The sequence below is a fragment of the Mobula hypostoma genome, chromosome 21, assembly GCF_963921235.1.
Source record: "Mobula hypostoma chromosome 21, sMobHyp1.1, whole genome shotgun sequence".
Lineage (NCBI taxonomy): Eukaryota > Metazoa > Chordata > Chondrichthyes > Myliobatiformes > Myliobatidae > Mobula > Mobula hypostoma.
In genome coordinates this window covers 62,637,540-62,650,345 of record NC_086117.1, presented here as the reverse complement: position 1 = coordinate 62,650,345, position 12,806 = coordinate 62,637,540, and the positions used below count along the sequence as shown (strand labels likewise).

The window sequence follows — 12,806 nt, the reverse complement described above, 5'->3', positions numbered from 1 at the left end:
TGTGAGCTGTCCTGCAGGGATGCCCACTGTACCCTTCCGTGACGCTCCAAAGTGTTTCTGTACGGCTGCTCTTGAACATCTTTCACTTCCTTGCCTTCATCTGCCGACCAGACTTGCCTTGGCAATCTGTTTTACTATCTGGCAGCTGAGGAAATCCCTTTACGCAGGGGTCCTACCCCTGTAGATTGGGGACTTGGGGTGGAAGGTGTTGCATAAGGCAGTACTGTGCAACAGGAGTTTAAGCATTGACACCCTGTCCACCTGTCCATTCTGTGGCCAGGAGGGGTCAGTGTACCATGCTTCTGTGGAGTGTGAGAGGTTGCACACCAACTATCAGCCTCCCATCATCCCCTCTGTGCAATAGAGCACTCATCAATTATCAACAGACTCCCCTATCTCACGTCAAAAACTGAGAATGGACTCAAGCAATTAAACACGGTCCTACAGAGCACTGCCATACTGGGCTGACAGACTTCTAACGAGATTGCTACTCGGTCACTGCCCACCACTGCGAGCACTAGCATCATGTGTTGTGCAAAGTTCAAAAAACAATGTTTTTGTGTATAACAATCTCTCTCGGAACCCTGGTCGAGAAATCCTGATTTAGAGGGATGGGGAAGCTTGGTGGCTATGGACGGGTTGGACAGGTACATGGATAGGAACAATTTAGAGGGATATGGGCATCTTGGTGGCCATGGCAACCCATTTTAATTGCACCTCCCTTTCCCATTCCGATATGTCTATCCATGGCCTCCTCTACTGCCATGATGAGGCCACACTTAGGGCTGGAGGAACAGCTTACATTCTGCCTGGGTAGCCTGATGTTATAAATATCAATTTCTCGAACTTCCGGTAATGCCCCTCCCCACCACTCCCCATCCCCTTTCCCCTCTCTCATCTTATCTCCTTGCATACCCATCGCCTCCCTCTGGTGCTCTTCCCCCCATTTTCTTTATTCCATGGCCTTCTGTTCTCTACTATCAGACTCCCCCATCTCCAGCCCTGTATTCTTTCACCAATCAACTTTCCAGCTCTTTACTCCACCCTTCCCCCTCCTCATTTCACCGATCACCTTGTGCTTCTCTCTCCGCTCCCCCCACCTTTTAAATCTACTCCTCAGCTTTTTCTCTCCAGTCCTGCCAAAGGGCCATGGCCCGAAATGTCGACTGTACTCTTTTCCATAGATGTTGCCTGGCCTGCTGAGTTGCTCTAGCATTTTGTGTGTATTGCTTGGATTTCCAGCATCTGCAGATCTCCTGTTTGTGATTAGTGGCCATGGACCAGTTGGACAGGTTCCATGGACAGGAACGATTCACAGGGCTAAGGACATCTTGCTGGCCATGAACTAGCTGGACAGGTACATGGATAGCAACAATTTAGAGGGGTAGGGGCATTTTGCTGGCCATAGTCCAGATAGGAACAACTTAGAGGGATTTCGGCATGGTAGAAACTCAGGTGGTGACGAGACGGCATACAGGAGTGAGATATGCCAACTAGTGGAGTAGTGTCACAGCAACAACCTGGCACTCAACATCAGTAAGACGAAAGAGCTGATTGCGGACTTCCGGAAGGGTAAGTCAAAGGAACACATACCAATCCTTACAGAGAGGTCAGAAGTGGAGAGAGTGAGCAGTTCCAAATTCCTGGGTGTCAAGATCTCTGAGGATCTAACCCAGTCCCAAAGAAGGCAAGACAGCGGATATACTTCATTTGGAGTTTGAAGAGATTTGGTACGTCAACAAACACACTCAAAAAATGTACCGTGGAGAGCATTCTGACAGGCTGCATCACTGTCTGGTATGGGGGGGGGGCTACAGCACAAGACCGAAAGAGGCTGCAGAGGGTTGTAAATTTAGTCAGCGCCATCTTGGGTACTAGCCTACAAGGGACCCAGGACATCTTCAAGGAGCAGTGTCTCAGAAAGGCAGCGTCCATTATTAAGGACCTGCAGCACCCAGGGCATGCCCTTTTTCTCACTGTAACCATCAGGTAGCTGGTACAGAAGCCTAAAGCCACACACTCAGCGATTTAGGAACAGCTTCTTCTCCTCTGCCATCCAATTCCTAAATGGACACTACCTCACTTTTTAAATATATATTATTTGCTTTTTTACACGATTTTTAATCTATTCAATATACGTATACAGTAATTTATTTATTTATTATTATTTTATTTTGTTTTTTATTCTTCTACATTATGTATTGCATTTAACCGCTGCTGCTAAGTTAACAAATTTCACGTTACATGCCAGTGATAATAAACCTGATTCTGAATATGATTCTGATTCTTGGTGGCTATTGACAATAGACAATAGGTGCAGGAGTAGGCCATTCAGCCCTTCGAGCCAGCACCGCCATTCACTGTGATCATGGCTAATCATCCACAATCAGTACCCTTTTCCTGCCTTCTCCTCATATCCCTTGACTCTGCTATCTTTAAGAGCTCTATCTCTTTCTTGAAAGAATCCAAAGAATTGGCCTCCACTGCCTTCTTTCTGAAGCAGAGCATTCCACAGAACCAGAACCCTCTGTGAAAAAGTTTTTCCTCAACTCCGTTCTAAATGGTCTACCCCTTATTCTTAAACTGTGGCCTCTGGTTCTGACTCCTCCAACATCGGGAACATGTTTCCTGCCTCTAGCGTGTCCAATCCCTTAATAATCTTATATGTTTCAATCAGATCCCCTCTCATCCTTCTAAATTCCAGTGTATACAAGCCCAGTTGCTCCAATCTTTCAACATATGACAGTCCCGCCATCCTGGGAATTAACCTCGTGAACCTACGCTGTACTCCCTCAATAGCTAGAATGTTCTTCCTCAAATTTGGAGACCAAAACTGTACATAATACTCCAGGTGTGGTCTCACCAGGGCCCTGTACAACTGCAGAAGGACCTCTTTGCTTCTATACTCAACTTCCCTTGTTATGAAGGCCAACATGCCATTAGCTTTCTTCACTGCCTGCTATACCTGCTTACTTTCATTGACTGATGAACAAGGACACCCAGATCTCATTGTACTTCCCCTTTTCCTAACTTGACACCATTCACATAGTAATCTGCCTTCCTGTTCTTGACACCAAAGTGGATAACCTCACATTTATCCACATTAAACTGCATCGCCCACTCACCCAACCTGTCCAAGTCACCCCGCATTCTCATAACATCCTCCTTACATTTCACACTGCCACCCAGCTTTGCGTCATCTGCAAATTTGCTAATGTTACTTTTAATCCCTTCATCTAAATCATTAATGTATATTGTAAATAGCTGCGATCCCAGCACCGAGCCTTGCGGTACCCCACTAGTCACTGCCTGCCATTCTGAAAGGGACCCGTTAATCCCTACTCTTTGTTTCCTGTCTGCCAACCAATTTTCTATCCATGTCAGTACCTTACTCCCAATACCATTTTCTCTAATTTTGCCCACTAACCTCCTATGTGGGACCTTATCAAAGGCTTTCTGAAAGTCCAGGTACACTACATCCACTGGCTTTCCCATGTCCATTTTCACAGTTACATTCTCAAAAAATTCCAGAAGATTAGTCAAGCATGATTTCCCCTTCGTAAATCCATGCTGACTCGGACTTATCCTGCTACTACTATCCAAATATGCCGCTATTTCATCTTTTATAATGGATTCCAGCATCTTCCCCACCACTGATGTCAGACAAACTGGTCTATAATTGCCTGTTTTCTCTCTCCTTCCTTTCTTAAAAAGGGGGATAACATTAGCTACCCTCCAATCCGCAGGAACTGATCCTGAATCTATAGAACATTGGAAAATGATTACCAATGCGTCCACGATTTCCAGAGCCACCTCCTTAAGTACCATGGGATGCAGACCATCAGGCTCTGGGGATTTATCAGCCTTCAGTCCCATCAGTTTACCCAATACTATTTTCTGCCTGATGCGAATTTCCTTCAGCTCCTCCGTTACCCTAGGCCCTCTGGCCACTATTACATCTGGGAGATTGTTTGTGTCTTCCCTAGTGAAGACAGATCCAAAGTACCTGTTCAACTCGTCTGCCATTTCCTTGCTCCCCGTAATAATTTCACCCGTTTCTGTCTTCAAGGGCCCAACTTTGGTCTTAACTAATTTTTTCCTCTTCACATACCTAAAAAAGCTTTTACTATTCTCCCTTATATTCTTGGCTAGCTTACCTTCGTACCTCATCTTTTCCCCCCGTATTGCCTTTTTAGTTATCTTCTGTTGCTCCTTAGAAGTCTCCCAATCCTCTGGCTTCCCGCTCATCCTTGCTATGTTATACTTCCTCTCTTTGACAAATTGGACAGCAACAATTTAGAAGGATAAGAGCATCTTGTTGGCCATGGACCGGTTGGACAAGAACAATTTAGAGGGATATGGACATCTTGGTGGCCATGGAACAGTTAATGTCGAAGGGCAGGTTTCTGTGCTGCACAACTCAGTCTGATGTGATCTACTCCACATTGATAATGTCAGAAATCTCACAATAAAGAGTTGTCTACTAAATTCTTGGTAGAGATGTGAGAAGATTTCTTTGGATTGTGATGCAATGTTCCAGATTTAATTTTAATGCTTTACATGGTGCATGAGATCTCCAAAGGACAATGGCAAGAGACAGCAATAAAAAAAAACAAAAGATTCTGCAGATGCTGGAAATCCAGAGCAACACACACAGAATGCTGGAGGAACTCAGCAGGTCAGGCAGCAACAATGGTGGGGAATAAATAGTTGACATTTCGGGTCACGACCTTTCATCAGGATGAGAAAGGAAGGGGAAAAAAGCCAGAGTAAGGTGATGGGAGGAAGGGAAGGAGAACAAGCTGGCAGATGACAGGTGAAGCTGGCTGAGGGGGAAGGCCGATGAAGTAAGAAGCTGGGAGGTGATAGGTGGAAGAAGTGAAAGTCCAAAGGAGTCTGATAGGAGAGGAGACTGGGCCCTGGGAAAAAGAGGAGGAGGAGGGACACGAGAGAATGATGATTGACATCCTCAAGATTAAGACTCAAGATTGTTTAATGTACTTTCTGGTACACAAGTGTAAAGAAGAACTAAATAATCATTACTCCAGATCCAATGCTGTACACAAAAAACACAATAACTATAAATACATAATATAACTTATGTATAGATTATGTCATCCAACTTATATTGAAAAACACTTCACGTCATTACCTAACTTAGACCACAAGCAGCTGTACTAAAGTACAAAGCACCGTGACCGACTGCACCATTTCACTTACGTTGCCGGTGATGACCATGCAGCCCAGCTGATCAATGATAAGGACATCCAGCTGAGATGGAGGCTGACAGAACTTCTGCTGGAGGATTTGCAGGATTGGTTCCATCACCTTTGGGGTGTCTCTCAACGCCACAGCAATGTGGCCAAGGGAGCGGATCGTGTGGTCAGGAATTAGGTGGGCGTCCCTGGAGGAAGAAAGCAAAAAATGAATCCACAAGAAACACCACAGGACTCAAAATTCCAACAGAGTGCAAATTCAGCGTTCGTTCTTCGAATTTCAAAATAACGCATTCATCATGCTCAAATTACAATTCATTTGAAACCAAAATCCTTTAAAGCAAATAAAGTTGTAAGGGATGCCATAAGTTGCAGAGCAGGTCTTGCACATCAACAGAAACTAGAGCTCCTTGCACAAGGCAATATTTTTCTGGCCTGATTTCAATCATTATTAATTCTGGATACCAGTTCAGAAAAAAAAAATCACAAGATAAAAATCTACTGAGAGAAAAAAAATAATACAGCTGTGTACAATCTCATTCTGGCAGGCAAATGAACTCAGGCACCAGATAAGGCGTTAAAATTAAATCTGGAACATTGCATCAGGAACCAAAGAAATAACATTCCAATTAATTCCAACAAGAATTTAATAAACAGCTATTTACCATGAAATTCCACTAGATAACAAAGGACCAAACACAAGAGGCAGCATGTAGGACAAAGGTTTAAACAATCCTGTAATCAAACAGTGAATGAAGTAATTCGTAAAATCAGTGTACAGTATTTTAATTCCAGTAAAAGCCTGATCACCGCACTGCTTCAGCAAATGTTTCAAGACTTGTCCAGTACCCTTAAATGGTAAATCCTATAAAAAGTAGTGGATTTGGCCCAGTCCATCATGGGTAAAGCCCTCTCACCACTAAGCACATCTACATGAAACGCTGTCATAGGAAAGCAGCATCCATCATCAGAAATCCCCACCACCCAAGACATGCACTTTTCCCACTGCTGCCAATTGGTAGAAGGTACAAGAGTCTCAGGACTCACATCACCAGGTTCAAGAACAGTTACTACCCTCAACCATCAGGATCTTGAATAAAATGGGATAACTACACTCAACTTCCCTTACCTCATCATTGAAATGTTCCCACAACCAATTATCTCATTTCTAAGGACTCTTTATCTTGTTATTTATTATTTATTGCTATTTATTTATATTTGCGTTTTCACAGTTTGTCGTCTCTGCACTCTGGTTGATCTTTCATTAATCCTGCTATAGTTACTATTCTATTGACTTGCTGAGTACGCCCACAGGAAAATGAATCTCAGGGTTGATTATTGTCACATATATGTACTTTGGTAACAAAATTTACTTTTGAACTTTGAAGATTCAAGATTGTTTATTGTCACGAGTGTAAAGGAGAACAAAATGATTGTTACTCCAGATCCGAGTAGCGTAAAAATAGACAATAAGTATAAAGAACACAATAAGTACGTACACAAGATTAGCTTATATACATGGACTGATTGTATGTCCATAAAGTAACACTAAGAACAGGAATATCGGATTGCAACATATCGACGCAGCTATAAAGAAGGCAAGACAGCGGCTATATTTCATTTGGAGTTTGAGGAGATTTGGTTGTCACCTAAAACACTAGGAATTGTCTACAGATATAGCATGAAGAGTATTTTGACTGGCTGCATCACTATATGGTACAAGATCAAAGTAAGTTGCAGAGTGTTATAAAATTGGTCAGCTTCATCATAAGCACCATCCTCCGGCAGGGATCCCCAACCTTTTTTGCGCCGCAGACCGGTTTAATATTGACAATATTCTTGCGGACCGGCCGATGGGCGGGGGGGGTGGTGTTCAAGTTCAACAGTGCGTGTCGGGGAATGAGGAAAGGTGCAGCTGACTCATATGGTTTCATATCGCCAAATCATATCGTTTCCTCGCGGTCCAGTAGCACATGCTTTGCAGCCCAGTGGTTGGGGACCACTGCTCCATAGTATCTAAGACATCCTCAAGGGCGGAGCATCAGGAAGGCGGCTTCCATCAACAAGGACTCCTATCACACAGGACAACAGGACACGCCGCCTTCTCATTGTTACATCAGGAAGGAGGTACAGAAGCCTGAAGACACACTCAGCGATTCAGGAACAGCTTTTCCCTCTCTGCCATCCAATTTCTGAATGGACATTGAACCCATGGATATTACTTCCCTCATTTTTATTTCTGTCTTTGCATTACTTATTTAATTTAACTATTTACTATATAATATTAATTTTTCCTTGTGTATATATACATATAATGTGTAACCCTCAAGTTCGGCCAGCATCAGTTTGTCTAGGGGAAGACAGCCTCTGGCCTAGCCAAACTGAGAAACCTTGTTTGTGTGGATGCTGTGTGATGTGTTGCCTGGTTACAAATCCAAACCGCAAAATATCAGACAGTTCACCACATGCAAATAAATGAATGAACTTTGTCAATCATAATCTGACTATAGGGTTAGTAACGAAAAGAAAAAGAAAAAGGGCCCATTTTAATGAAGCAGTCTAATGTGCATGTTGGAGCTCACGGATTCTTCCATTCGTCCCCCGTCGACCTCCTCTGAGCGTCGCCGACCGTCAGACCCTCGTCCACCAGTCTACCAACTCTTTCCATTCGCGTCCTCTCTCTTCATCTCTCACCGACAAAAGACCACAAAATCCCTGCTCCCAGACCCACAAGAAAGAACATGCCTCTCATTCAATACCTCACATTCCAAAGCCCCCGTTATCTCTAGTCATTGCTGCTACAGAGAAACCATTACCTTAGCAGTGAAACATTACAGAGAGGCCATTACATTAGCAGTGAAACCTTACAACACGTTACACTGTCCCCCCACCAAATTTAGTCATGTCCTCATGCCGTTGAGATAATTCACCAACCCTCCTGCAAAACACAAAGTCCAATCTAGGTGTTAAAGGCTCCTTAGCTCCCCAAACGGTAGGCGTCACACCCTGTTCCCCGGTGCTACGTAGGATAGCCTTTCCGGTGGTCTCCTAATTCTCCAAATTCTCTGAGACCTCTGCACACCCTCACCTAACTCTTCAGGTTCAGACATTAATGGGGATAATTCCAGTCTACCTGGCAAGGCCTCCCTCAACCTATCACTTGTGCCTCCCTGCAACTCGGACCCCTCTGTCCCGTGGCCAAGCCCAGCGACCTCCCCTGCAGAGTCCTGCTGCAACCCAGGCTGTCCACAGATAGCACCCCCCCCCCCACTTCACTTGATTCAGCGGGAGAAGGGCTGGAAGTCTCTTCCTCAATCAATGAGGAGTTAGCAAAAGGTAGCATATACCACAAATCACTATCCCTCTCAGGCGTGAGGGCCGGCCTAACCTCTTCTGCTGTGGGCCCTGCAGTTGCCCCACGTTTCCGCAGAGTTCTCTTACTAGGTGTAGGTTCCAAGTTGGGCTCTAGGTCTACCTGCACCTTTTGACCCAGGGGCAGCAGGTGGTTCCGATGGAGAATCTTGTCAGGCCCATTCCCATCCTCTGATTTCACCCGGAAAACTGGTAGGTTTGGCATCTGACAGGCTTCCCCCTGGGAAGGCCATAATAAATGAAATACTTCTCCCATAACACTTTGGCCACTGTAGACGCCCTCTGGTCCTTGGTAGGAAAAGCCTGTGCATACCTGGTGTAGTGGTCCGTGATTACTAAGGCATTCGCCGAATTGCTAGCATCGGGTTCTATTGACAGGAAATCCATACACACCAGGTCCAGGGGCCCCGCACTCTGCGAGTGGGACAAGGGAACTGCTTGTGTAGGCAGTGTCTTTCACTGTATGCATCGAATGCACGACTTGCAGTATTCCTCAACCTCTGACTTCATTCGGGACCAGTAATCTGAGCAATATGAGCAATCCATAGGTCTTTTCAAACCCCAAATGTCCAGAATCATCATGAAGTGATTTCAACGCAGTCCTCCAACCCTTCTCCGGCAGAACTAGCTGGCAACACCGAGGCCAGTCTAGGGGTGACATGGCCCGATATAAGGTTTGGCTCCGCAACTCCAACTAAGCCATTCTCTCAGCAATGGAGGCACCGATGCATGTTTCGCCTTCTCCATCTGAGCCGCGTCTCCCTTTCCGACCACTGACCAGATAGTACCGATACCTGGATCATCTCACTGAGCGGCTGCCACTTCCCTAGACTCAATTCCAGTAGCTGAATTGTCTTCAGAGCAGTAAGGTTACAGTAAACTTGGGGAATGGCGTCATCAGAACTCCCACTCAATCCTGCCCCTCCTTTCCCTCTGCCTTCACGGTGATGGCAAACTGACACATGGCCTTCACCCCAGGGGCAGAGACGCTCTCCCACTCCTCGTCCCTGTCCAGTCCCTCATGTGCCCACCAGAACAAAGCATCAGCATCAATGCTTCCCGGCCGGTACTTCAGGCTGAAATCATAGGCTGACAACGCCGCCAACCACCGATGGCCTGTGGTATCCAGTTTAGCCAAGGTCAGGATATAAGTTAGGGGGTTGTTGTCCGTTCTCACTTCAAACTTGGCCCCGTAGAGGAAGTCACTCAGCTTATCCACCACTGCCCATTTCAATGCCAGACTCCAGCTGGCAAACACAACAGGTCTCAACCCGGTGCCCTGATCCTGATACAGGATGCCCCCTAAACCCTCTCGGCTGGCATCCGTGTGCAGTACATACGGTAATCGGGGGTCTGCAAAAGCCAACACCGGTGCCTGGGTCAGCAGCTCCTACAACGAGTGAAAGGCCTCTTCACACTTTGCATCCCACCTCGGTCCAAAGGGCTCCAACGGGCTAGGATACTCTCCACCCTCCTGTCCATTTTCCCCCTCCCTTTCTTCTCCAAGGGAGGGTAACTGCACAGAAGCTGATTCAATAGGTGACTCACTTTTGTGTAGCCATTCACGAACCTCAGATAGTAACCACAGAACCCAAGGAACAAGCGCAGAGCATTCACAGTCTGGGGTCTTGGCTAAATGGTCACCGCCTCTATCTTAGCCGGAGCTGTACCTACTCCATACCATGAGACTATACGCCAAACATGGCTAACAGACATTTGGCAGAACTGGTACTTGTCCAGGGCAAGTTTTAACCCTTTAGCTTTTAGGCAGCCCAGCACGACTAGCCTCGCTTCATGTTCTTCTAAGGTGGGTCCAAACACTATGAGGTCATCCAGATATACCAATTCTTCAAGCAATTTCATATCGCCCACCGTCTTCTCCATGACCCTCCGGAAGGATGTAGGGGCTCCTGATATGCCCAGGGAATCCTTTCGAACTGGAAGAATCTCAGGGGACATATAAATGCCGTCTTCTCTGTCAGTCTCACTCATGCGCATCTGGTAATATCCACTCCTCAAGTCCAGCACACTGAATCACTTTGCACCACTCAGCCAGGCCAGCACGCCTTTGATCCTTGGGACTGTATACTGGTCAGGGACGGTACGCCTGTTCAGAGTCCTATGGTCCACGCACATCCGTACGTTCCCATCCTTCTTTCGGGCCACTACTACTGGAGACGCATCGGAGCTTCGGGACTCGGTGATGATCCCAGCTTCCTTCAACTTACATACATGCTGCCAAACATCTTCCACCTCTGCAGGGGCCAGTCTCTGTGACCTCTCTCTAAATGGGGTGACCTTGGTCACCCGGATAGTGTGACAGGTGCTCTTGGAACAACCCACGTCAAACCCATCAGTGGAAAAGACACCTTCCAGCTTCAACATCTTCTCTATCAACCTCCTCTTCCAACCCGTAGGAACTGGGGAGTCCTCGAGGTTGAATGACCCAGCGGTCAACTTTCCCCCTTTTTCAATAGTTTCTCCCCGGCTTGTCTCAGAGGGATACTATACATTACCATTAGCACGAACAGATGCGCAAGGGGCATCCCCCGCTTGAAGGTGACCTCCCGCTTCGTAGTGTTCCTGACAATCACTGCCATCCTGCTCGCCTGTACAACTGAGGGCTCCTGCAGTTCAGGCCTCACCTCACTATAGGAAGGATGTGGAAGCATTGGAAAGGGTACAGAGGAGATTTACCAGGATGCTGCCTGGTTTAGAAAGTATGTATTATGATCAGAGATTAAGGGAGCTAGGGCTTTACTCTTTGGAGAGAAGGAGGATGAGAGGAGACATGATAGAGGTGTACAAGATAATAACAGGAATAGATAGAGTGGATAGCCAGTGCCTCTTCCCCAGGGCACCACTGCTCAATACAAGAGGACATGGCTTTAAGGTAAGGGGTGGGAAGTTCAAGGGGGATATTAGAGGAAGGTTTTTTACTCAGAGAGTGGTTGGTGCGTGGAATGCACTGCCTGAGTCAGTGGTGGAGGCAGATACGCTAATGAAGTTTAAGAGACTACTAGACAGGTATATGGAGGAATCTAAGGTGGGGGCTTATATGGGTGGCAGGGTTTGAGGGTCGGCACAACATTGTGGGCCGAAGGGCCTGTACTGTGCTTTACTATTCTATGTTCTATGTTCTATAGTACTCCAGCAGGAAATCCCAAGTCCTCCGTGTGGTCTTCCAGAATGTCCACTAAGACAGCCTCACTCTCAGGCACTCTGGGACATTTGGGGGTCCCCATCACTCTCGCTGCTTCCTCAGGCCATACCACCATTGGCTTCGACTGGGTGCACCACACAGTCCCCCATCTTAAATTCGGTATCCGGCCCAATGCAGCCACGCGCTTCCTCAAAAGCAGCTCGAAACACCAAGTGCATTGACAATGTTCTCAGAAAACTCTCGCCAGCCTTCTCCTTGCAGGCCCCCATGAGCCTCAATCTTAATCTGACGATAGGGTTAGTAACGAAAATAAAAAGAAAAAGGGCCTATTTTAATGAAACAGTCTAATGTGCATGTTAGAGCTCACGGATTCGTCCATTCGTTCCTCATCAACCTCCTCCAAGCGTCGCTGACCATTAGACCCTCGCTCCGAATCCACTCCGTCCACCGGTCTACCAACTCTTTCCATTCGTGTCCTCTCTCTTCATCTCTTGCTGACAAAAGACCACAAAATTCCTGCTCCCAGACCCACAAGAAAGAACAACATGCCTTCATTCCATAGCGCACATTGCAAAGCTCCCATTATCTGTAGTCATTGCTGCTACAAAGAAACCATTACATTAGCAGTGAAACCTCACAGCACACACACATACACACATTTACTGCACTACATGTTTTTTCTATATTAATCATGTATTGCTGCCGCAAAGTTAAAAAAAATCACGACATATGCCAGTGATATAACATATAAAATAACGTACAGTTGAAGTCAGAAATTTACATATACCTTAGCCAAATACATTTAAACTCAGTTTTTCACAATTCCTCACATTTAATCCTAGAAATCATTCCCTGTCTTAGGTCAGTTAGGATCACTACTCTATTTTAAGAATGTTAAATGTCAGAATAATAATTTCAGCTTTTATTTCTTTCATCATTTTCCCAGTGGGTCAGAAGTTTACATACACTTTGTTAGTATTTGGTAGCATTGACTTTAAATTGTTTAACTTGGGTCAAACGTTTTGGGTAGCATTCCACAAGCTTCTCACAGTAAG

The 12,806-nt window shown here is 45.9% G+C and overlaps 1 protein-coding gene across 2 annotated transcripts in view; it reads right to left on the bottom strand.

The window, feature by feature from the left end:
• Positions 1–12,806, bottom strand: part of LOC134360064 (phosphatidylinositol 4-kinase alpha) — a 267,869-nt gene that overhangs the window by 210,748 nt on the left and 44,315 nt on the right. For both annotated transcript variants that reach the window (XM_063074140.1, XM_063074141.1), the window contains exon 7: positions 5,221–5,404. In XM_063074140.1, the coding sequence (XP_062930210.1) occupies positions 5,221–5,404 (184 nt within the window). The remainder of the gene's footprint in view (positions 1–5,220; positions 5,405–12,806) is intronic.